Source organism: Artemia sp. Qi Xiang Cuo, chromosome 3, assembly GCF_049724085.1.
Source record: "Artemia sp. Qi Xiang Cuo chromosome 3, ASM4972408v1, whole genome shotgun sequence".
Lineage (NCBI taxonomy): Eukaryota > Metazoa > Arthropoda > Branchiopoda > Anostraca > Artemiidae > Artemia > Artemia sp. Qi Xiang Cuo.
The window spans coordinates 90,821,572-90,848,570 of NC_142796.1; the positions used below are offsets into that span (position 1 = coordinate 90,821,572).

The window sequence follows — 26,999 nt, forward strand, 5'->3', positions numbered from 1 at the left end:
TAATGACCTTTGTAGTTTGAGAAATTATTAGTTTAAATATCCACCAGATATGTCTAACTAATGCCTCACTTTTCCCCTAGACAACCCTGTATTTATACCATGTAATTACATGTAAAATTAATAAGTAAGTCATGACCAGAAATTCTCATCACTAACTCCTTATAAAAACGATCAAATTGCCACCGGATATGTCAAATTGAACCCTCACTTTCCCCAAAACCACGCCAAGACGCCAAATTAGCAGATAAGTGATGAACAGATTCAACATAAGGTATGTCAAGGCCCACAATATGAATCAATGATGTTATTATCAAGTACCAAATAATTAATAATAAGCTGAACACCGCGCTGGCAATTGCCATTAGCCATGTCGTGAAACAGGCCAATCTTTGAGAAACCTGTAAATAGAACAAAAGCCTACAATTAGCCAAAATTTTAAAAGTGACTTGAATTTTAATTTTCTATATATATGTCAGAAATCTCTTGAAGGAAAAATCACGTCGCGATGTTATATCAGGTTTGATTTTTTAAAATTGGTTTCTAACTGTCAAGGCATTTAAAAAAAGACAAGCCTTCAAAATTAGCGATGAATTTTAGCAGTTTAGCATAATGAGCAAAACAGGTCTTTAAGACTAACAATATATGCCTAGCAAAAATAGTTTCATGTATTTGGCTAAATAAAAAAAAAAAAAAAAAAAAAAAAAAAAAAAAAAAAAAAAAAAAAACCTGTCTTCCTACTTTAGTAACTGAAATAAATGAGCACTTGAACAAGGTCTAGACCCTACTCATCCATCCAGTTCCCCAGGACAAAACAGTATATCCAATACTTTTTCAATCAATATATATATATATATATATATATATATATATATATATATATATATATATATATATATATATATATATATATATATATATATATATATATATATATTTATATGTAATGTTAGTGTGTATATTCTTCCTACTGAAGTGGAATTAGAGCTTAAATCAGTAATCATTTGAATATTTATTCAATCTGTAAGAAAACAAGCAACTTCATAATTTGTAGACAGTGACTTTAGGGTTCTTATGCATCATAAGATCTGATCATAAAACCCATTAAAATCAGACACAGTTTCAGAGGGAGTTTAATTTATCTTTCGAAAATCAGGCCGATTTTTCATGTGCCAATGGCAACAGGGGCAGATCTAGAGCCAGGGACGTACGCAGGGGGGGGGGCCTCCGGTTTGCTCCCCCCAAAATCTCACGATTTTTCTCATTTTCCCATAATTTTCTGATTTTTCTCACAGAATAATGGGTTTGAAGGATTTGGGCTCCCCCTCGAAATAAATTGCCCCCCCCCGAAAGAAATTGCCCCCCCCCGAAACAAATTCCTACGTACGTGCCTATCTAGAGCAAAATCTTGGGAGGGGGACATTGTGACAAGGGTGCCAATAAATGACCAAATTGAGAAATTTGTTTTAATAAAAGATTGAAAAATTTAAAAAAGAAAGGAATAAGGGTGCCAGTAAAATCTTTGGGGGAACCCTTTGTTCTTTTCTAGGATCTTTATTGTTATTGATGTTATGTTTTATTCGAATAAATTGAATTGAATTGATCCCAGGTCCCCCTACATCCCCCAGTGAATGTCAGTGATAAACGACTAAAATTAACACATTTTGTAAACCTATAATCAGCATGAATAATAAATTTTGTTGTTGCATTTTATTTTACAATCAAAACTTTGTTTTTTAGAGTTTCGGCTTCAACTGACAAGGGTTATTCTTCACTTACGGTTTATTGCTGCGAATTGTTTGATCCAAGGATCTCTTAAATGTGAGAGAGGCTACCTTTCCCTCTTTTTCTACTAGTCCCCGTTTCATACTTTCAAATGTAATATTCGTATAACAATGGCACAATAATCATCCCTGAGAACAAATCCTTCCAAATATTTATTTGCAAAAGGGGTGTAAAATATTAAAACTAATCATCGGGTCATTATTTCCAAGATTACATCTTCGAATAAATCTTTTTAATAAGGATTGGCATTATGGACGCTGACAGGGCAGGGGGCAATGCCCTCAGGAAACAAGACGGTATTAAACATTGTATATAAATTGGAAAAGTAAATTTAACATTTCAATCTCGGTGAAAACAAAGTTCCTAGTAGCTCTTCCCTCTTGAATAAAAGCAATAACTAGGAGGAGCTCTTCCTCCTGGTTGCCCTCATGACCCCTCCTCCCTTTCGACGTTTTGTGCCTCTACGAATATCCAGTAAGCCTATGAATATAAGCAGTAACTCATATTACAGACATACGTAGTGCAAAAATATTTCTGACATCAATTGAGGATTAGAGATTAGTATCCCTTCCCCTCCAAAAACATAGAATTTCTATTATATTTATCTGAAGTCTCACAGAGAGCTAGAAAATTCAGGCGTAAAACACACACTTTAAGGCTTTAAGCCCCACTCTCTCTATCTACACATGGATTCATTAACCCTCCTTCATTATAATAATAATAATAATACAAATTATTGCTACCCCCTGTACACACCAAAATGCGCTAAAGAGGAGTATATGAAAATGAAAAGAAAAACAAAAAGGGCATAAACAAAAACACGCAAAATTCTTGACAACTTTAACTGTCAAACACTTCTCAGGATCCAGTTCCAGTTCCAAAATTTTGTGTAAGGGTTTGAGGACTACCTAATTAGTCCATTCACCTCTTTGACTCCAAAAATATATTCAGATAAAAATAAAATATCCACCAATCAGCTATCAATGGGTTCTCCTGATGAAATTACTTAATTCTAATGATCTATTGTGGGAAGTGCGGGTACTTGAGCTGCCTGTCCCCAGCAATTTAAGGCCTATAGGCCGGCCGGTACCTATACGGCCCTTCCCACTCACTCCAGCTCTCTTCTGCACATTTCTAAATATTACTGAATCAATCCTTTTCCATTGTCTTCCTCATCCTTTAATACATGAGTCAAACAAAATAAGACTTCACAACTTGCGACGCTAGGCACTTGATAAAAGGCAAGTCAGTGGGAAATCGATAATTCTATTCCAGCGATCAGCAAATCACAGTTCGTCCATTTTTTGACAAATCTCAAAAACACCGTACCTTCGCGAAATTTAACTATTACGAGTCCAAATGGAAATAATAAGAAAATACTTGCAGAACCTAAAGAACAGCGATTGGATTTACTTTTTATCAGATGCAGAGAAAAAATAGGGAGGCTTTGAATAGACTTGGATGGAGGAGGAGCGTGCGTGGCTGTGTTGGCCTCAGGCGGCTTGGTGCCGCGGTGAGTTGTTAGTAGTAGTAGCAGTAGTAGAGGCAGAGAAAAATTTCCAAAAAGGTGTCAAAACAGCACATGCTGTGCAAAAATCGCAATGTATAGCCGACCAAGGGTTCTCTTATCAAACTGGTCCTTTACCCTGGCGAGAAGACCATAAGATTTTCTTTGTGTCTCTTTCAAAGAAAAAGTTATAAGCTGCCTAGTGGATTTAGTTGAAGTTCCAAATGGAAGGCCTAAATACCTAAGTGAACTGGAAGATGAGATTGTGGCGGGACCAACTTGGATTGTATCATTGGAGGCGATCTCCAGTCTAAAGACAAGAAGAATCGCTAGAAGAGTCGCATGGGCCTTTTCCACGCCCAGACCTTCCCGAAAACCAAATTGGTTATCGTCATGATCACATTTCGTCCTAAATTCATTATAAATAAGCTTCTCAAGAAGCTTGCCAATTGTCGGACATACAGTAATCGGTCCATGTGCGTCACACGATTTCGGGTCTTTATTTTTCTTAACAATTCACGTTACTAGACCTTAACATAGCGCATCAGGAATATGCTGCTGGGCGATACAAGCCTGAAATAAAATAGCAAGATGCTCAAACAATTTTGTTGTCCCGTATATCTGATTTTCGGGATGCAGGCCGTCGTAACCCCATGCTTTACCTTGTTTAAGACGGTGAATATCTGCCTGAATAGATGCTGGCGTCATAGTGATATTGTTTTTAGCCTGGTCTAACTTTGCAAAGTAACCCAAAAGTATAAACCTAAATGTTGTGTCAAGAGGAGGTGGATCTTCAGAAAATAATGAGGATAAATGACTTTCCCAAGAGCCCAATGACTTTCCCAATCAATCGGTAAGTTTTGACACGTGACGCCACAACAGCTGGGGGTTGTTTCTGATATCCTGCGAAATACTGCAGATTTGACGATTTGAAATAAACTAACTGACCTTGAATAGCCGCAGTTTGCCCAAATACGAAACCAGGACTTGTGTCGATGTCTAGAACTCTTAAGTTCATCGTCTTCACTCCACCCTTTTTTACGTGTCCCAACTCAAATTTTGGCTAAAGGGAGAGAGACTGAAGCAGCGACCTTTGATTGAATGAACTATTTCCGCCAAGTAAAAATCCAAATCGCGAGTGTTCCCGTTTATGGACGTACATAAAAGGTGAAATGGAATCTGGATTTTCGACAACATAGATTCTGATATTCTCTGATATAGAGAGAGATCAAGACGAATCCAGCAAGGTTTAAAGAACCACTTAGGCTTTTGTACCATTCGTTAGAAGTTTGATTGTTTCGCCAAGTTTAAATACCGCAGCTGTAATGCAGTTTCTGCGCAGAACTGCGAGACTGTTGAACTGAAACCTACGAAACTGTCCTGGTGAGCTGCGATGAAGTCTTTACGAAACCTGGCTACATTCACTGCAAATTTCGGCATACAAGACAAGTTGAATTTTCTACTTTCTTTGCAACTGGCTTGCGAAAAAAGCAAATATGTATTTAGAAGTGTGGAATTGCAAAATTCGGATATAAAAACATTCACATGAATCACATGTTCATGTGAATGAACATATGATTCAATGATAACCCATTGGATTCAATGATAACCCAACTTAATGAGAACCGTTAAACAAGAACCCACCCCCGGAACTGCTTGAATGGAGTAACACCTGGGAAAATCCAGCAACGATTCTTTAACTCAACTTGATCCTTTCTGTGTATTTTATAACCAAGGGCAAATTACCTGTATAGGGGAAGTGTTAGTCCTGGAATTGACCTTAATGACTCCCTCTTGAAACAAAACAAGACGCTCTAGCCCCTCTGGGTGGATATGGGGACATCCGCAAATAAGCAACAATTATTCTTTTTTTGCTCTTTTTTGAAAGGGGACTGGGGCTCGTCCCTTTGCGTTTCAGAAAATCCTAGTTTGCTAGAAACACTTGCATATCCTCTTTTCTGCTTTATACATTGAGAGCTCTGTTTTCTAAGGAGTTTCAGGTAAACCCCTGCCCCTGTGCTCGGCGAAGCTGGAGTCTCAGCCCGTAACGCTACGAATAAGTTTTTTCGCTGATTAGGATGATTGAGTTATTTGTTGCGATTTATTTGTGCTGATTTCAAGTCTACTTTTGAAATCTTCATCGCCCATACCTTTTGTGACAGTTTGTTTTGTGACCTTTTTGTGACGATACCTTTTGTGACCTTTTGTTGAAGTTTTTTTTTGTGAAACTTTGGCGTTTGATCCCTTCAAAATGAAAGTCCGACTGCATATGAAGATTTCTACTTGACCCTTTTATGCTAAATTTTAAAATTTTATCAGCATTTGTCTGACGCCCATACTTTTGGTATAATGATTTTGTGAAGTAATGAGTAGTATAAGGGGTAAAGGTTTGACTTGCACATCAACTTAAACACCATATATGGACACTAAAAACGACGCGAACAGCGTATAAACCTACCAAACCGGTTATATTCCGGTTATATAACTTAAGTGATCGCTTGTTAGGATGTCGCTTGAAACGTCAACAATGGTACCCTGCATCTGGTGGGCGTTTGTTACAACGAAATCCAAATCAGAAGCGGAGCCCGAGTTGTGCACATAAGAAAACGGCTTCGATTTTGGTAGCAGAAAAACGTCACTATGAAGGGAAGAAAATAATCTTTGAGTAAGCTTCGCATTATCATTTTTTTAGATCCGTGTTAAAATCACCACAAATAAAAAATTGACTTATTTGCTGATCGAACCCTATGAATGAATTTAGAAAGCGAAGCACCAGCTGTGGCAAATTTACCATGAGACGAATCGCTTCGGTAGTCCGTTGGCAAATACACACACATCAAAACAAAAGAACCAAAATCAACTGAAATATATGCATCGTAACATTCAAAAAAAGAGCAAGAAAACTTCTTATTCACGGCAATTGCTAAGCTGCCGGAAGGACGACCAGATGTCAGTGTGGCGGGCCGAAAAACGAACATGTGGTCACGCGAAAGCTCTAGCTATGAGTCATTATAAGCACTTAGAAGATGTTCAGTGACAAACACAATTTCGTGACTACTAAAAAGCCTTTCAAGAGTTCCAAGCTTGTCAAGAGCACCATTAATATCAAACAGTTCTTGGTAACGAACTGTAAACAAGGTACGACCCGGCTCAATAGTAACCAAAACTCTAAAAAACAGAATTTTGATACCAATAGATATATCAAAAGAATCAGATTTTTAAGCAGATTTCACATATATAAGTTTCATCAAGTTTAATTTTACCCATTCAAAGTAAATTGCCTGAGAAAACTGGCCTTATTTTGAAAAAAGGAGGAAACGCCCCCTAAAATCATAGAACCTTAATGAAAATCACACCATCAGATTCAGCGTATCAGAGAATCCTACTGTAGAGGTTTCAAGCTCCTATCTGCAAAAACTTAAAACGAACAGAAATTATTCCGTATATGAAAGGGGCTGTCCCCTCCTCAACGCCTCGCTCTTTACGCTAATGTATTTTATTGTTTTAAAAAATAAAGTTTTGAGACAGTGTCAAAATTTATCTCAAAGAGCGAGGCGTTGAGGAGGGGAAAGCCCCTTTCATATACGGACTCATTTCTGGTCGGTTTGAGTTTTAATGTCGCTCCTTACTTTCTGTTAAAAAAACTTGTTTTTTTTATTTAATTTCTATGGTTTTTTAGTTAATGCAGCTTTTATTTGCATAAAAATTTTACTTTTCTTTTGCTATATGGATGTCTTTACAAATTAACTTACGTAACTAACTTCTATATTCGTATATTTTTCTTCTGGCAAAAAATACAAAGTTGCAGATTTTTGCAGATATGAGCTTGAAACCTATGTAATAGGGTTTTCTGATACGCTGAATCTGACGGTGGGATTTTCATTAAAATTCTTTCACTAGTAGGGGATGTTTCCCCCTCTTTAAAAAATCGAGTAAATTTTCTCAGGCTCGTAGCCTTTGATGAGTAATACTAAACTTAATAAAATTTATATATTTAGAATCAGCATTATAAACACATTCTTTTGATACATTTATTGACATCAAAATTCTGTTTTTAAAAGTTTCGATTACTATTGAGACGTATCGCTTGTTTTTTTTTATTGTTTTTTTTACTACGTATATGTGATTACGTATATGATGGTGTTTTCCTCTTATTCAAAAACACGCCTTTTACGTTACAATTTAAAACAAAATTTTTTTAAAAAAACACTGAATAACAGAGGCCGAATAGATAGCTCTTTTGAAAGCACTAAAAAAAACTGTAGCGTAAAGAGCGAGGTATTGACTTGGGGGAGAACCCCCTCACATACGTTATAATTTCTGTTCGTTTTAAGTTCTAATATTCCTTCTTACATTTCAGTTGAAAAAACTTGTTTTTTTTATTTAATTTCTGATCGTTTTTTAAATAATGCTTGGAAATCCGGCGCCCCCTTCCTAGATATGTCCCTTACCCCAAAGAAACATCCTCCACGGAAATATTCTCCAGAGTAACCCCTCCTCTAGCCCCCCCCCCCTCCATAAAAAATCCGTCCTTAAAATGGTTGTATACTTCCCAATAACCAATAAATAATGCTGGCAAGTCCGGCGCCCCCTTCATGGCACTTTCCCTTCCCCCATGAAAACTTCCTTCATGAACAGATCCTCCAACATAACCACCGACACACCCTTCCCTCCCACTACCAGAAAAAAAACCTCCTGAAAACTTCTGTATACTTCCCAATAACCAATACTATATGTTAACATTGGGTAAAGTTCATAACTTTTAGCCCTCCCTCTGGGAACCTCGGGGGATTAAGTCATCCTAAAAGACATAATTATCATATTTTCGACCATGCTGAACAAAATGGCTATCTCAAAATTTTGATCGGGTGACTTTGGGAAAAAATAAGCGTGGGAGGGGGCCTAGTTGCCCTCCATTTTTTTTGGTTGTGGAATTTTGTATTTTTTTGCCAGATGAAAGATCACTGATGCGTGTTTCTTTGTGTGTTTTTTTTCCAGGGGTAATCGCTTCGACCCAGTGGTCCTAGAATTTCTCAGAAGAGCTCATTTGAACGAAAATTAAAAGTTCTAGTTCCCTTTTTAAGTGAACAATAGAATGGAAGGCAACAAGGCCCCCTCCGACGCTCATTTTTTTCCAAAGTCACCCGATCAAAATTTTGAGATAGCCATTTTGTTCAGCATGGTCAACAATATAATAACTATGTTTTTGATGATGATTTAATCCCCCACAGTCCCCGGGGGAAGGGCTGTAAGTTATGAACGTTGCCCAATGTTTACATATAGTATTGGTTGTTGGGAAGTATACAAAGGTATTCAGGGGAGGGGGATTTTTTCTGGTAGTGTGGTGGGGTCGGGGGTTACATGAGAGGATCTTTCCATGGAGTAGGTTTTCATGGGGGAAGGGACATTGCTATGAAGGGGGAACCAGATTTCCCAGCATTAAAAAAACAATCAGGAATTAAACAAAAAAAAAGTTTTTCAACTGAAAGTAAGGAGCAACTTCAAAGCTTAAAATGAACATATATATGATTGAGTTCGCTTCCTAGTCAATACCTCGCTCATTACGCTAAAGTTTTTTTAGTCATTTCATAAGAGCTATTTATTCTAATTAACGGCCTTTGAGATTAAGGGGTCATACTTAAAAGAATTGGAAAAAAAGAGCGAGGTATTGACTAGGGAGCGAACCCCCTAATATACGTAATAAAATTATACGAATATAGAAGTTCGTTATGTAAGTTAATTCGTAAGTTACTTATTTTTATTACTAATAAAAACGTTCGTAAATAAAATTAAACAACTTTCGAGAAAGCCATTTAACCAAAAACAGTGAAATTAATATTCAAATTTCGTTTTAAATATTCATGTACGTTGAGCCAAAATCAAAACCTGCATTAATTCAAAAACGTTCAGAAATTAAATAAAAAAAAGAATTTTTTTTTAGCTGAAAGTAAGGAGTGACATAAAAACTTAAAACGAACAGAATTTATTCCATATATGAAAGGGACTGTCCCCTCCTCAACGCCTTGCTCTTTACGCTAAACTTTGACTCTTTCTCACAATTCTTTTTTTATAACAATAAAAAATTTAGCGTAAAGAGCAAGGCGTTGAGGCGGGGATAGCCCCTTTCATAAACAGAATCATTACTGTTCGTTTTAAGTTTTAATGTTGCTCCTTACTTTCAGTCAAAAAAAAACTTGTTTTTTATTTAATTTCTGAACGTTTTTCAACTAATGCAGGTTTTGATTTTGGCTCACTTTAAATGAATAATTAAAACCAAATTTGCTTACTTTTTTTGGTTAAATGGCTTTCTTGAAAGTTGTTAAAAATAACGACACGGCTGAGTTAGAAGTCATAATCACTCAAAGATTAAACACGGACAGATGAATTTAACCTTCCTGAGGCCCTTTGAACGGGGGGGGGGGTCTTAAGCTCCGAACAAATCAAGCTATTGCTACGATGATTTCCTCTACAATAAGCGCACTTAACAATCTGAGATGAACATGCTTGGTCCTTGTGATGTATCCATTACTGGCATCTGTAGCAGCAAGTGTGCATCACTGCGGCAGTGATGCCTCCAAAACTGGATGGCCAAAAATATATATTTTTTTGGGGGGGGGAATTACCATTTCACACCACAAAATAATAAGAAACACCACTTTGCTGTGGCACAATATTTTTGCTACTTAAATTGGGAGACTAGAACTTCTAATTACAATTTGAATGAGGTTTCTCCTTATTTTCTAAGACGATTTGCTCAATGGGATCAATCATAAGAAAAAAAAATTCTAAGACACAAATAAAAACGGTAAATAAACACGGTGCTTGATTAATTTTTCTTGGGGCTTCGTATTATTTATTTTTAGATGCAGGCTGGAAACCCCCGACAGGGTTCTCTGATATGCTGAATTTGACCGTGCGGTTTGATAAAGATCACTCGCCCTTATTGGGACGTCTCCCCTTTTTTAAAGAATCAGATAAATACTCTCAGGCTCGTAACTTTTAGTGGATGGCTTGCAACTTAATGAATTTTGTATATTTGAAATCACCATAAAATGCAAAGTCTTTTGATGTATTAAACGAAGTCGAGGCCGAAGGCCTCGACCGAGTCCGTTGATTTTTAATTAAAGTTATCAAGTATTTTGCAGTAGGTTGCATAGGTTAGGTTAGCTTAAAAAGAAAGGTGCGAACAAGTTTTTTTTCAATTGAAAATAAGGAGCATTATAAACTTTAAATGAACAGAAAATAGTACGCGTATAAGGGGGTATCCCCCCTCAATACCTCGCTCTTTACACTAAAGTTTGACTTTTGTTGTAATTATTTAAGAATGACCCCTGAATCACAAAGGGCTCAATTAGAATAAATAGCTCTTTTGAAACTACTAAAACACGCTAGAGTAAAGAGCGAGGTATTGACGAGGGTGCGAACCCTCTTATATACGTAATAATTTCTTTTTTTAAAGTGTTAATGTTGCTCCTTACTTTCAGTTAAAAAACTTGTGTTTTTTTTTTAATTTAATTTCTGATCGTTTTTTCAAATAATGTTGGGAAATCTGGCGCCCCATTCATGCAATATTTGCTTCCCTATGAAAAATTTCTTTATGGAAAGATCCTCCCACGTAACTTTCTCCCTCGACCCCCGACCAGAAAAAATCCCGCCTGAAAACGTCTGTATACTTTCCAATAACCAATACTAAATGTAAACAATGGGTAAAGTTCACAACTTGCAACCCTTATAGTGATTTGATTTTTCGACTATGCTAAACAAAATGGCTATCTCAAAATTTTGATTGGGTTACTTTGGGAAAAAAATGAGCATGGAAAGGGGCCTAGTTGCCGCCCAATTTTTTTGGACGCTTAAAAGGGCACTAGAAATTTAATCTCCGTTTGAATAAACCTTCTCGCGATATTCTAGGACAACTGGGTCAATATGATTACCCCTGTGAAAAAAATAAAATAAACACGTATCCGTGATCTTTCTTCGGGCAAAAAATACAAAATTCCACGTTTTTGCAGATAGGAGCTTGAAACCGCTACAGTAGGGTTCTCTGATACGCTGAATCTGATGGTGTGACTTTCATTAAAATTCTATGACTTTTAAGGGATGTTTCCCATCTTTTTCAAAAATAAGGCAAATATTCTCAGGCTCGTAACTTTTGATGGGTAATACCAAAAGTGACGAAACTTATATATTGAAAATCAGCCTAAAAATTCAATTCTTTTGATGTATCTATTGGTATCAAGATTCCGTTTTTTAGAGTTTCAGTTACTATTGAGCCGGGTCGCTCCTTACTTACAGTTGGTTACCACGAACTGTTTGATACACTTTTTTTTCATCAAAACTCATTTTTTGGTGAAGAATGAGAAAAAGTTCTATGATGAATTAATCTATCAAAAGACAGAAATGGAATTTATTCTCCTAGGCAGTCCCAGTGTTTCCCCTTATACCGATTTTTTGGGAGATCCAGAAAATTCCCAATCCGTCTCCTGCCAAATGACTCCGAAAATGCCAAAAATCTAAAAAAAATATGGTTCCCTGGAAATTGTTAATTTTCCGATGATATTTGATTAAATTCAAACCAGGTTTTCGTTGGCATAAGATGTCTTTTTGGAAAGGATTAATATGGGAAGAACTGAAACTTCACCTAAACTATTGTTGTCAGTTTTTCTTTTTCTTTTTTTATTCTGTTAGCCCCGAAAGACAAAAATCATACCCTTAAGTATCTAAAAAACTCAAAAACATCTTTGCTGTGTACAAATTGTCAAGTATTATCTGTATACTTCACCTGTCATTAGGATTAAAGATGTCAAAACTACTTCATTCGGTCAGTGACGGATCCAGGGGGGGGGAGGAGGGCGAGTGCCCCCTAACGTAGTCTAAAGTTGTGTAATGTACTTATTTAACGCAAGTTTGCGTTAATTAAACTTGCTCCTAACGCAAGTTTATCGGATCAACCTATTTTGCCCCCCCCCCCCACTAAAAAATCCTGAATCCGCCCTTGTATTCGGGGTATTAGTCCCGCACTGTCAAGGCATATTCTACAACTGTACTAGAGTATTGTAAGCTCATTTTCCCTGGTAGATCCAGTTTTAACCCTCGGGCAATATTCCTTCACTCTGAAGGTATTCGTCTCGTTTCTAGGGGGGCGTTAATTGACCAAAATGAAGGGAAGAGTCAAATATAATATACTTTCTAAAATCTAGGGGGTATTTCTTATGTTTTGTTGATTTTTTTTTCAATGTAAATACCGGAAAGAAATATTTTTAATGGAAAATACCATAAAAAGTTTTTTTCATCATCTAGAAGAACCAAAAAGTAAGGGGCCGGGAAGGGGGTAGTTGCTTTCTTGCTGCATACCACCACCAGTTGGCTGTTTTTCGTTTATGCATCTGATGGATACAGAATATTTACTGTATAACTATATCTAATGACACACAGGGAAGCTCCCCAGAAACCGAACACAAAGACGGAGTTATTTGGTTCGTGTGCCCTTTTTGGTGTTATTATTGAAAAATTATTTTTTTGGTACTTCCATACTCTGGGAATTCTAATTGGGGTGAAGTGCTTCAATCATTTTCTGAAAAAAATTTCCCCTCCTAGAGCTTGAAATATTTCTTTTTTGTTATTTTTATTGAAAAATGCTTTGCTTTGATTTTTTCATTAAAAAAATTAACCACAAAATTATTACCTTCCCAGTGCCATCAAGGGGGGGGGGGTATCGGATGTATTTCAATATCCCCACCTAGATTTTCTAAAATGTCCTTTTTGGTATTGTTATTGAAAAATGGCTTTTCTGGTACTTCCGTTGCAAACATTGAAGAAACAATAAAATCCACCGGCCCTAAATTGTGAAAAATACAATTTTGCCCCTCCTCTAATTTCCGCGAATTGACGCCACTGTCTCCTCTGAGTTAAAAAGAAATAAATTCCCCCTCCCCCCCAACGTTTTTTGTTAATTGACACTACTGCTATACTCCTATGAAGAAACAATCGGAGATCTTTCTAAGAAAGTTTGTGGTCACGCCAATATTAGTTAAATAATTCATTTAATTGAAAAACAATATACAAAACAAAAGAAAGGACAGAGCATAAATAGAAAAGCACAAATAAAAACGAACAGTTACCTTTTTAACACTAGCGACAACATTAGTAAATGCCAGTCTGTTACGAGGCAATAAAAAAAAAGGTTGATAAAAAAAAATAAATCAAATAAGAACTAAATCCTAGGATGACCACCAGTATTCCTTAAACAATTGACGGTAACCTGTTTTTATCTATTTTAGTCAGTTTTGAAACTGTTATTTATGTGTCGGTTAAGCTATATTTACCAATCAATCATGATTTAAGATGTCCCAGCTGGTATGTGGAGCAGATATTTGGCGAAGTTGAAGAACTTGGAGCTCATTTTTGCTTTACTAGTTTTATCGAAAAATTCCAGAACAGCATAACAACCAGAATATGCATAACGTGCTACATTGTTATTATGCCTTAGCGGTCATCAATGGCGAGTAGTCATCATTGATGACCGTTAATGTGATTATCGTTAATCACACTGCGTAAACTGTCATCATTAATAGTATCTGCTTCCGATATAAATGTTAACATCCATTCATTCACAATAGCATAAATACACTCGAGGGAAGGGAGAATAGGTGAAAAGTATTTTATGGCGGATGCTCTTCTAGTGTTAGGAGAATACCTCCCCCCCTTTTTAGAAGGCTTTTATTATACTATTAATTAAAGACCTGGAAGCCTTAGTGTCAAATACCATCAGTTTACTGAATCTGTTTCTAGGCGGCCCCCTGACTGTCCAGGAGGCACCATGGAGATCCCCATTAGCAACTGCATTTGTTCAAGCTGGTGAAGAAATAGGCTACGAAAACAGAGATGGCAATGGTGAATTTCAAAGCGGTTTTATGATTGCGCAGGGTACACTTCGCAGAGCCTCGAGATGTTCGACCGCAAAGGCATTCATACGACCAGTGAGACATAGGAAGAATTTTCATGTATCTATGCACTCTTATGCACATAAAGTAAGCTTCTTATTTTATTACTAAGGCTTTATGTCTGAGTCACGTCATAATCATATCTGGTGACAAAATTTATGGGGGATAATTGTTCCTCCTTGATGCTAACATTATACTTAAACTACAGTTGATGAAAATTGAAATGGAAAGAACTTAGTTTGGGGAAGCTTTCATCGACACTCATTTATTCCCAAGTATTGTCTGCGAGTACAATATTTTACACTATCTATCAGATTCCTCAGAAGAAAAGTACAACTCTAGGTTTTATTTTTCTAAATTCAAAATATAATGCACTCCAATCTTAACTTTTATGCTATATAGTTAGACATACCCCGACTCATCAGACTTTGCACGGGATACATTGTTGACGCTGTAGTCGTGATGGAACTGTGTGGTTTATATGTGTAGACGCTATAAATTTTTTTATTATTCTCAAGAAAGAATGGGCTTTTTCTAAGGCAACATTCTAGCGTTACTTGTAATAAAGAGCATAAGCCTTCAGTGTAGTATTTATTTAAATTTTTTTCCAGAGCCACTTCTTATGGAAGTGCTGGTCGTAGGAACTTCGGGAGAGCTCATTTGACTGGAAATTTTCAATTTCTAGTGCTCTTTTTAAGAATCGAAAATCATCAGAGGGCAACCAGTCATCTAGAACGCCCTTTTTGGCTGCCCTCCTCACAAAGATATTCGATTAACAATTACTCAGCTAATCAGTTCAAAATTGTTGAAATGTAAAATTGCTATGCCTTCTGGAATAACTTGACCTCTCAGAGCCTTTGGGAAAAGAGCTGTAAGCTCTGTAGGTTGCCCCTTGCTTACATGTGAGGTTTGTTATTGGGAGAGGGGGAAATGTTTGATCCTGGTTCCCCAAAAAGGCTAAGGGTATTAAGGTAAAACTCAGGGAATGTTCAGGAGGATGTTGAACTAATTTAAACCACCACGTGCATGTAGGTTTTCAAAATGGCGTATCAGTAATGTCTCGTGAACGGCTAAGGCAGGCATGTATACAAGGCTTATTTCAGTGGGGGCCGAATTCTTCGAAACAGTACATAAAAGGAGCATTATATTGCGTTTACAAAAAAACAAATGGAAACATATCCGAAAATAGTGCTTCCCGCTATATTACAAAGTGCAACCTACGAGCAGAGTTAAGAGCAGTGGCGGATCCAGGGGGGGGGGGGTATCGAGAGGGCGTCTCCCCTTAGCGTAGTCTAAAGTGGTGTAATTAGCTTAATTAACTCAAGTTTGCGTTAATTAAACTTGCTCCTGGCGCACGTTTATCAGATCAACCTATTTTGCGCCCCCCTCCTTTATTTTATTTTTTATCGAATCAACCTATTTTGTTCCCCCTCCCCTAAACAAATCCTGGATCCGCCCCTGGTTAAGAGGAAACTTTTCTAGAATCTCATCCACTGACATAGAAACATTTCGATGGAAATTCAAAAATACCAACCCATTTAGTCGGCCTTCACCCATTCGACTGCTGAAAGAGGTTTTTAGCCCTTTTATTAAAGAAAAGGACCTCTCAACACATGCAGTAGAAATCGGAATGCAATAAAAAATGTGAAGCAACATACGATTGTTGGGAAATATGCCTCACTTGCATTCAGCTAAGTACTGCGCCTCCGTCTTTGGAAAAAGATTGGTCATAGTTCATAGTTCAAGCTCAGCCTTCACGGGCTAAGTAGTAGTAATAGGCTAAGTTGCAAGTAGTAGTTGCAAGTAGTAGCAATACTAGTTGCAAGTGGTAGTAGTAGTCACACATAGCAGTCACAATTAGTAGTAGTAGCCGTAAGAGTTAGTAATAGCAGTCGCAATTAGTAGTAATAGTCGTAAATAGTAGTACGAGCCGCTAGCAGTACTAGCAGTTATAAGTAATACACGTAGGTCACAAGTAGTAGTAGTCACAAGTAGCAGTAATGCTTGCAAGTAGCAGTAGTAGTCGTAATTGGTAATGTTAACCGTAAGTAGTAGTGGTGGTCGTTAGTAGTAGCAGTAATCTTAAGTGGGGGTAGTAGTAGCAGTAATGGTTGTTTTGTTAGCACTGCAGTCTTGTAGTAATATGCACATAGTGTCTTTTGGTTAGTTCAACATCCTCTATAACATGCCCTTAAAGTGTCAACTGAAAACCCTTATCCATCCTGAATACCATATGTACCTAGGGGGGAGGAGTCCTCACTCGGGCCACCTTCTGGAATTTCATGAAATTTCTATTTTCTCATAATTTTCTGATCCTTAGCACAGAACAAGGGACAGCGGGATATAATTTCATAACCGCTTTTGATTATTTTCTGGCCTGTTTATCTGTTTATCCGGCCTGTTTATCGATTATTTTCTGGCCTGTTTATCTGACTGGGTCACCAGCGTAGTATTAACCCATTTTCTGTCAAACTTCTCACCCTTTGTCAAAGCAGTCTTTGAATTAACTGCTAGTTTGAAAGATCATTTGTTTCTGGTCCTTTTCTTGTCTTTAAGTGAGTTTAGCAGTCATTTTTGCAGTTAAGCACTGGTATTTCAGTTGATAGGCTAAAACCAAGCTTAGCTAAAAATGGGACAAGTGTGAAATGTCGAAAAAACAAAAAAGTTTTCTCAGCTTTGGGGTAAAACCCGACGAATCAGTGAGCTTGTATCTGGCAAAAATAGTGCTCATCAGAACATCGCCATTGCAACTGAACCTTCAAATTAAGCTAAAAACTAGTATCAATTGCTTAGGTAGTAGTAGAGAAACGTGCCCAAATAGACGTTGATGTTGAACTTGACACTGGAATCTTTTTTGAAAGAAGAGGTTCAGTTTCCGACGAAACAAATTCTAATTTACTGAAAGGGCCTTTTAAAACAAACATGGACTATTGTTTCCCAGGTCATATCACAGGTTAAAAAACTAAGGAAGTTTTATTTGCAGTAAACAATGGGGTTTCTGCAAATGGGCTCTATTTGCTTCAGCTTGTCATGTGAATTGGGAACACCCCTTGGAAGACTTCTAAACATCAGTCGAACTCCTATCATAAAGACGCTGTTGTCTAAAGGGGAAAGTCTTCTGGTAACAGTGAGCCGGCAGAAATCCTCTATAGTCCTATTGAATACTCGGAAAAGAGATGAAATAGAAATTAACAGAAAATAGCACCGTCTCATCACAGGAACAATAATGTTGTGTGGTCGGCAAGGACTTTCACTGCATGGGAACGAAGATTCGGGGAAATAGACCTTCGTGTAGCCGGTAAAAAAAAACAATGGAAAATTAGGACCTTACGACGCTACCGGATGAAAAACGATCCAATAATGAACGATGTGTTTGATAGAAGTGCGGGCAATGTCAAGTACTACTGCTCTAAAATTCAGAGCGAACTGGTTGATATTGGTGATTGATGTTACTGTCGCTACTACTACTACTACTACTACTTACAACTATTGCTATTACTTACTACCACTACTACTACATTCGACTACTGAGCTACTGGTAATTCTTGCGACTGCTACTACGTACTACTTCTTCTACTACTACTTCCGACAATTACTACCATTTGTTAATACTACAGCCGCTTGCGATTACTACTTCTATATACAACTATTACTCCTTCTTACGACTACTACTACTACTTTTGACTGCTACTATTTCTTGCGACTACTATTGCTTGCAACAACTACTACTACTACTACTTGCGACTACTGCAATCAATTGGGAATGCTGCTGCGACATGCAACTACTAAGCTACTGCTACTTCTTGCTACTGCTGCTACATGCCGCTACTGCTACTACTTGCGACTACTTCTTGTAACTACTATTGCTTCTTGCAGCAACTTCTACTACTTGCAACTAATACTACTATTTGTGACTACTTCTTCTATTTACTACTATATCACTACTTGCGACTAATACTGCTACTTGTGACTACTATGACTACTGGAAAATAATACTGATGTTGCTGGTGACCGATACTACTACTTGCGACTGCTACTACTACTGCTACTTGTGACTGCTAGTACTGCTTGCAACTGCAACTACTACTTGCGACTGCTACTACTATTTGCGATTACTACCACTACTAATTATGACCACTGCTACTTGTGACTCTTAGTACTATTTGTGACTACTATTACTACTTGTGGCTACAGCTGTTGCTTGCTACTACTACTACTACTTACGACTACTACTTGTGGCTACTACTACTACATGCAACTACTAGGCTACTGCTACTTATGCAACAAATACTACTGTTTTTTACTTGTACCAATACTTGTGACTAATACTACTACTACTATTTGTGGTTTTTACCTCTACTTGCAGTTATGCGGACTACTACTCGTTATTGCTACTACTGATGTCAGCCAACACTACTATTTACTACTTCCACTCTTCCTTGGGACTGATACTACTACTTGCGACTACAACCACTGCTTACGACTACCATTACTTTTTGGGTCTATTTGTAGCCACTACTACTGCGTGCGACTACTACTACTACTTATATATAGCCCAAATTATACAAGTCTAATACATTCTGTCGAAGTCCAATGTACTATATCACCCGTCACTTGTCTTTGCAGCTATGAAACCGGTTATCTGAGATCTAACCTAAGCGTAATTCTCGAGTGTGAACTGGCTATTACACAAGCACCCTTTTGACTTCTACTGCTGCTTGCAACTACTACTACTACTTACGACTGCTATTACTACTTGTGACGACGATTACTGCTTGCGATGACTTCTACCACTTGCGACTACTTCTTGCAACTACGACTGCTATTTGAAAATACTACTACTATTTTTACTACTACTATTACTTGCTTGCGACAACTAATACTTGCGTCTACTGTTACTTGCAACTACTATTAACTAGTTCCTGCTACTACTACTAATACTGATGACTACTTCTACTGCTTGCTATTACAACCATTATTTGTGACTACTACCTGTACTTTGACTAATAGTAGTGCTTACAAGCAATGCTTGCAACTTCAACTACTATTTCCAATTGCTACTGCCACTACTTGGGACTGATATTGCTACTACTACTACTATTTTCTGTCAGTATTGCGACTTACTGTCAGTATTTGCGACTACTACTGCTAATAATTATGACTGCTTCTACTACTTGCTACTACAACTGCTCCTTGCGACTGCTGCTACTACTTTTACCACTGTAACCACTACTTACAATTGCTATTTCTACTGCTTGCGACTGCTACTACTACTTAACACTACTACTATTACTACTGATACTACTACTTCTACGGCTACTATTGCAACTATGACTACTACTACTACCATTACTGTTTAACCTGTTGCTTATAGAGAGTGTTGAGGGGGGTGATCAACTAACTCAAAAGACAATTTGTACATACTGGTTTTCAAAATAACGTGTCTGCGATAGCTCAGAAGGGTAACGGTACTAAGTTGAAATTTTCTAGGAATCTTGAGGGGGTGCTTATCAAATAAAAAGATATTTTTTGTATCCAGGTTGTCAAAATAACATGTTTTCACACCATATTGAGCATACGCTCACACCATAGTCACAAAGAGCAGAGTCTAAAGGTAACATATTCAAAGGGAGCCTAGTAATGCCTCTGGTATATATTTATTCTTTTAGTCCATTTCTATTCATGCACAATCTTTTGAAAATTCTCTCAGGAGGATTGCCAAGGTTAGTTCAAAAACGGTCCTAAACCTTGATTTCAAAAAGAATTAAATTTATGAAATAATTATGTTGAATACAATCAAAATCACCGTATGCAACTAAAGAATTTAAATTAGAATCTAACCTGAAAAACTGGAAAAATATTTGTTAACCGATGATAGAACTTTGGCAACTGAAAATATACAGAAATGTATTTTAAAAACTTTCCGACGAAGAAGTGTTTCTAAGAAAAGAGTAATATGCTTCCTCAAGGCAAGCATAAACAGAGTCTTATAATAGTTTAAATTTGAAACAATCAGAAATTACTATTATAAAATAAATGGAACCCCAAACCAAACAAAAATTAAAATAAAAAATCGCATCGAACAGTAAGATAACAAATACTACTGATACAGATGAACAAATAAATCGTAAAATGAGCTGAAGTTTAAATGAGCGCTCAATTCAAATTTAAAAGGAACAGAAATTACTAAAAACAGGAGTAAGGGTATTGCCTCCCACCTTACCCAAAAAACTTCTAAAGGCTTTTACGTCATTTGTATTTTACTGAAAACCAAGTATATTTTAACCTTTTTTATAATTAAAACAGAGGCAAAAAATTGTTCTTTACAATTTTGAATATTGAATTACTGAAGTTTCCAGGAATTAATATTATAATATATTAAACATACAGTTTTTATCATGGGGATAGTAACCAAACTTCTATTTATAGTAATTTTTGTTCGTTTTAAGTTAGACTTGAGTACTCATTTGATTTTCTACTCATTTTAGAATTTATTTGTTCATCTTTATCAGTATCCGTTATCTTTTCGTTGACCTTGACTGTTTATCTTAGTTTTTGTTCTTCTTCGGTTTCATTTATTGTTTTATAGTAACTTCTGGTCATATTAAGTTTGAATTATTATATGACCTCATTTTTGCTCACCTTTATTTTTAATATGTTGCTTTACTTTTCTTTGGAAACTGTCTTTTTTAAAAAAATTTTTTTTTTAATCAATCATTGCAATAGAATTTAGCTCTTTTGTTCCTTTAAACTTGCAAGTTATTGACAGAGAATCAAAATACTAATTGCGTTGGAGACGAATATCCATTGCATTTGACAAACCTGTAGACTTTAATCCGCGTGATTCGCGTGTCGTTTTAAGCGGCCTTTTACGGGTATATGTGCAAAAATTGAATTCAGAACCTTTAGCAAACAAATATAGCAATTTTTCAGATTTCTTTTTGTGTATGTACATTTTTTTCATCTAGAGGTGAATTTCTGCGGTCTTTTTATGATGTGATTTTTTTTCGATTTAATTTGAGGTAGAGTTGTTCATTTTTAAAATAATTTCCAAGTTTATTTATTGTCAGTGTTATTTCATTGGGTTGTTTATCGCTCCTGCAAACAAAAAAAAACAACAATAAACTTTAAAGCTACATTTGAGGTTTCAAATTTGATGTTCTTCCGTTTTATTTTTTCATAGTTTTGCTCTTTCTTATACTACTTCATTGTCAGTTGTAGGCTATTCTTTCTCTATTTTTTCGAAGTGTTTTTAATTTCATTCCCATTTATAAAAATTTCCAAATATGCAATTACTAATTTTGATAATTTAATTGAAAGTTCAAGCAATTGTTATATTTCTTATCTTTTTATTTTATTTGTTAGTGAGAACCAAGCTTTATTACTGTCAACATTAATTTTTCATACTTTACTCTTGCAGAGACGTCAGTTGGGGGAGAGTTACCCCCGCTTTATTTTTTGCCCCCCCCCCCTAGATTTTTGAAGACACATTTTTGTGGAGCTTTCATTGACTTTTTTTTTCAGTATTCCCCGATCCTTCACAATTTTTTATGAATTAACACATCTGTCAGGAAGTTCCTCACAAATATTTTTCAAATAAGTTAATCAAATAAAATCTAATTATTTATTATACATTGATTTCCTTATTATTTATCTTATCATTTATTATTAGCTATCATAATAATATTTTACCCATTGTCATTTTAAGCTAATGTACTTAAAAGTTTTTATCATTAGTTGTAATTATTACTTCTAAACTTTTTATTTTTTATCTTAATGAGAACTAAGCCTCATTATGGTAAACGATCACTCATTTTTTTTCTTTTGGCAGAAGTTCTTTCAAGAATTTCACTTTCAATGTCTCCCACCTTCAATGTATCTTCTATTAAAGCGAGGTCTTCGATCGAGTAAAACTCGTTCTTGCAAAATTTCTTTGTAAGGTCTTTAAATATACGACAAACTAATATACTAAGTCATATTTTATAATTATTATGTAACTGAAGCACGTAAAAAATTTCAGTAATTTTAATGCGTTTTCAAAAATTAGTGTGCACAATAAAACCTATTTTACGCATATAGTAAACTGGTAGTTAACGCAGATATTTAATTCGGGGGGGGGGGGGGTGGCGAGTACCCAATATTTTTTTGTAAGGGTCAATAACGTTTTTTTTCTTTCTTTTTTTGATAATCAGCAAGTGCATAAAATTCGGGGGAATTAAGTTTTCAGGGAGCCTCCCTCTAAGCCCCCCCTCCTGCGTCCGTGACTGGATAAAACTGGTTTAGAGTACGGACTGAATTTGATTGCTAAGATGTAGAAATTAATTGTTTTAATTATAAGCTGAGTTTTTATTTAAGAAGTGTTCAGTTTTTTGAGACCAAAGGCGAATCTCCAGCATTTTTATTGGGAGAGCAATTAAGTTTTCAGGGAGCCTCCCTCTAAGCCCCCCCCTCCTGCGTCCGTGACTGGATAAAACTGGTTTAGAGTACGGACTGAATTTGATTGCTAAGATGTAGAAATTAATTGTTTTAATTATAAGCTGAGTTTTTATTTAAGAAGTGTTCAGTTTTTTTGAGACCAAAGGCGAATCTCCAGCATTTTTATTGGGAGAGCAATTAAGTTTTCAGGGAGCCTCCTCTAAGCCCCCCTCCTGCGTCCGTGACTGGATAAAACTGGTTTAGAGTACGGACTGAATTTGATTGCTAAGATGTAGAAATTAATTGTTTTAATTATAAGCTGAGTTTTTATTTAAGAAGTGTTCAGTTTTTTTGAGACCAAAGGCGAATCTCCAGCATTTTTATTGGGAGAGCAATTAAGTTTTCAGGGAGCCTCCCTCTAAGCCCCCCTCCTGCGTCCGTGACTGGATAAAACTGGTTTCGAGTACGGACTGAATTTGATTGCTAAGATGTAGAAATTAATTGTTTTAATTATAAGCTGAGTTTTTATTTAAGAAGTGTTCAGTTTTCTGAGACCAAAGGCGAATGTACAGCATTTTTATTGGGAGAGCAAGAGGGGTCCATATCCGGATAGTCAAGGGGCATGGGATATATAATAATCTTTTTCTCCACATTATTGGTGGGCAACTCCCCCTTGCACTCCCCCCCCCCTGCCAAACGACGCCCCTGTCCGAGACTGTCTTAGATTTCGGGTAGTCTTCCACCCTACCCTTCCTGAAGAATTCTGCCGTGGTCGCCATCAAGGTTTTCATTAGTGGGGTGTTTAAAAGAAAATAATGTGACATTCAAGGTAGCATCACCAGAGATGTCATTAGTGATGCCTTAAATGAAAACATAGAATGGATTGACATTGGTTTTCAAAAGAGAGGGGGAGGGGTAGCTTTTAAACCCGCCTTGAGTGTGAATTTCAGCTCAAGATCAACACTTTTAGCAAGGTCTTTTGCAAAAAGTGTGAATATAAACCCATTTGAAGTGTAATATTGGTGTTTACGCAAAATTTGAATTAAACGATGAATCAAATTTACTTGTGTCCTTTAATTTTTTTCACGCTAGTATAACAAATATAGGAACCTATAAGGAAAGCCTGTGAGTAAAACTCAAACCCATGGCCTACTTATATATTTATATACTATCTTTATAAACGAGCAATAACTGTAGATTTATTTCTGTATGTATGTATGTATTTTTTCTCGAAAACGGCTCCATATTTTTCCGGGAAAATTGGCATCCTGGGATATTCGGGCCTAAAAAACCATCTAGATAATTCAGAAGTTTGAGACAATTCGTTAAGAGCCTTAATTAAAAAAAAAAATTGGAGTGACCTCATTTTTATGTGCATCAGTATTGCAAATTGCTTATATCAAATTGTTTAAAGATAAAAAATTGTAATTGCAAAAATATTTGCATATATTTTGACAAGGGATTACAACAATTTAAACATTTTAAAAAAGAAAACAAAAAGTTGGAAGCTTAGTAAGAATCGTTGTTGGAAATCGGACTTGCGTTAATAATAAAATATCTTTGAATAGATTTTAGTATGAAAAGACAATAAACTGCGTAAAGAGCAAATAACTGGTAATTGAAAAAATATTTGTATATAATTTAACAAGGGATTACAGCAATTAAAAACCTTAAAAAACAACCAAAAGTTTGATGTCTAGTAGAAATCGTCAGAAAATATCATTACCGAATTTCTTTTCTTTCAAGTATAAGTTCAGAATCGCTAAAGTTATTATGTCAAGTGCAAAAATATTTATGGTACCTGAGGAATAATTTTAATATTTAATTGAAACTATAAAAATACCTGGAACTTTTAAAATTAGTTTGTTTTTGTTGTTAGATAAAATCCACTCGCTACGTGATTAAGCTCACAGTTTGAACGAACCAGTTATATAATTTCAGGAGGAAGGCCCAAAAATGAAAATGTTCAATTATTACAAATGATGATTTGATATTTTGACAAGGGATTACAACAATTCAAAAACCTTAAAAAGAAAATCAAAAGTTTGAAGTTTAGTACATATTGTTGTTAGAAATTGGACTAGCTTCAATAATCAAATATTTTTGAAGACCACAGTTCGAAAATACATTAAATCGCGTAAAGAGCAAAAAAATTATTGATTGCAAAAATAATTATATACATTTTAACAAGGGATTACAACAATTCAAAAACCTTGAAAAAGAAAAACCTTTTGAACGCAACCAGTTATATAGTGTCAGTAGGAAGGCCCAAAAACTGAAAATTTTCAATTATTATAAATGACGTTTCTCTATTTTGACAAGGTATTACAACAATACAAAAACCTTAAAAAGAAAACCAAAAGATTGCAGCTTAGTGCATGTCGTTGTTAGAAATCGGACTAGCTTCAATAATTAAATATCTTTGAACAGACCGATGTATAGACATAGACATATTTTATTAAACTTACTCTTTTTAGCACTAAAAGCACTAATACTGAGGGTTTTTACAAATACGACAAAGTTAAATAAAAAATACGACAACAAAAAATGAATAAAACCATATTACTTTGCTTAGGATTTGTTGACCATGTCTCTAAAAAAGGGGACAAAGGAATGCTGGTAGCGAGTCGTACGGCATGTCACTGGGTTGAGCTTGTATTGTCTCCAGGTACGGGTCGTAACGGGGGCTAGCGGGGGCAGGATCGCCCTGTGTTTGCTGCTACGGAGCAGGAAATGGCAAACTGGCAAATAAGTCTCTGACGGCATTTAAAAAGCGACTCGAGGCCAAGAACCTTAAGTACATTGTCATAAGTAGTGAAGGCCTGACCCAGCATAATCTTACAAACCCGAATTTGGACAGCTTTGATATCTTGACACCTCCCAGCACTCAACTGAAAACCAGGGCCCCACATTGGGCACGCATATTCAATGATGGGTAGGATATAAGTCTTGAAAACAAGCTTCATGAAATTCACACTGAACCCAAACCGCTTCATCGTAACCAGTGACTGCAGCGCTGCATACCCTTTTCGCACAAGGTCGCTTACGTGGTTGTTGAACTTGCAATCAACGGAGAAAATTACCTCCTGAATTTTCTCACTGCCAACTGTTTTAAACAAGGTAGGGGATTCCTGGAAGTCCGATCTAATAGGGTTGAAACGCAACACCTTGCACTTCTGCTCATTGAAGGTAAGGCTAGCTTGTTCGCACTCATTCTGAAAAACCATGGGTAGACTAGGATCAAAAAGGAGGATCGCTGATTGGTCTTCTACTAAGTATTTGAGTAAGAATGACAGATCATCAACGAATTTATATCTGTCCTTGAAAGTACGCAGGATGAAGTTAATCACAGCGAGGAAAATAATACCGGCTAGTTTAGTGCCCTGAGGGGCACCGCAAGGGATTGGGAGAAATGCAGTATTTGAATCGTCTTCACTAAGAGCGAAAACGTTTGAAAAGAAATTAAATTCCTTAAAGAGCAAAAAACTGGTAATAACAAAAATATTTGTATACATTTTAAAAAGGGATTACAACAATTCAAAAACCTTAAAAAAGAAAACCAAAAGTCTAGAGCTTAGTAGGAATCATTGTTAGAAATTGGATTTGCTTTAATAATCAAATATCTTTGAAAAGGACAGTATGAAAAGACATCAAATTGCGTAAAGAGCAAAAAACTGGTAATTGCAAAAACATTTGTACAATTTTTAACAAGAGATTACAACAATTAAAAAACCTTAAAAAAGAAAATCAAAAGTTTGAAGCTTAGTAGATATCGTTGTTAGAAATCGAACTTGCTTTAATAATCAAATATCTTTGAACAGATGTTAAATCAAATGTGTATTTATGTGTCCTGTACGCATTACTACACTGTTCACCCGATCGTCAAGAAACTTCTTGGAAATTTCTGGGTACACTCTTGCGAAGGTTTTAGGTATAAATCCCCCCCCAAGGCCCTCTTAATCTTTTGAACACCTTTCGCGCTGACTGGAATTAGAGATCCCTTGACATAAATACTTGACATAAATCGTTCTTAACGCTAAAGTTTTTATTGTTTTAAAAAATAAAGTTGTAAGACAGGGTCAAACTTTAGCGTAAAGAGCGAGGCGTTGAGGAGGGGACAACCCCTTTCATATACGGAATAATTTATGTTCCTTTTAAGTTTTAATGCCGCTCCTTACTTTCAGTTAAAAAAACTTGTTTTTTTTTTAGTTTAATTTCTGAACACTTTTCAATTAATGCAGCTTTAATTTTGGCTCACCGTACATGAATAATTAAAACGAAATTTGCATATTAATTTTCCTTTTTTTGGCTAAATGGCTTTCTCGAGATTTTGTTCTGACGTAACTTACGAA

The 26,999-nt window shown here is 36.1% G+C and overlaps 1 protein-coding gene across 1 annotated transcript in view; it reads left to right on the forward strand.

Annotated features, from left to right (window-relative positions):
* The window catches only part of LOC148954737 (glucose dehydrogenase [FAD, quinone]-like), a 92,479-nt gene that overhangs the window by 43,919 nt on the left and 21,561 nt on the right, over positions 1-26,999 (forward strand). The window contains exon 2 of the mRNA XM_089086483.1: positions 14,081-14,319. Coding sequence (XP_088942609.1) covers positions 14,081-14,319 — 239 coding nt within the window. The remainder of the gene's footprint in view (positions 1-14,080; positions 14,320-26,999) is intronic.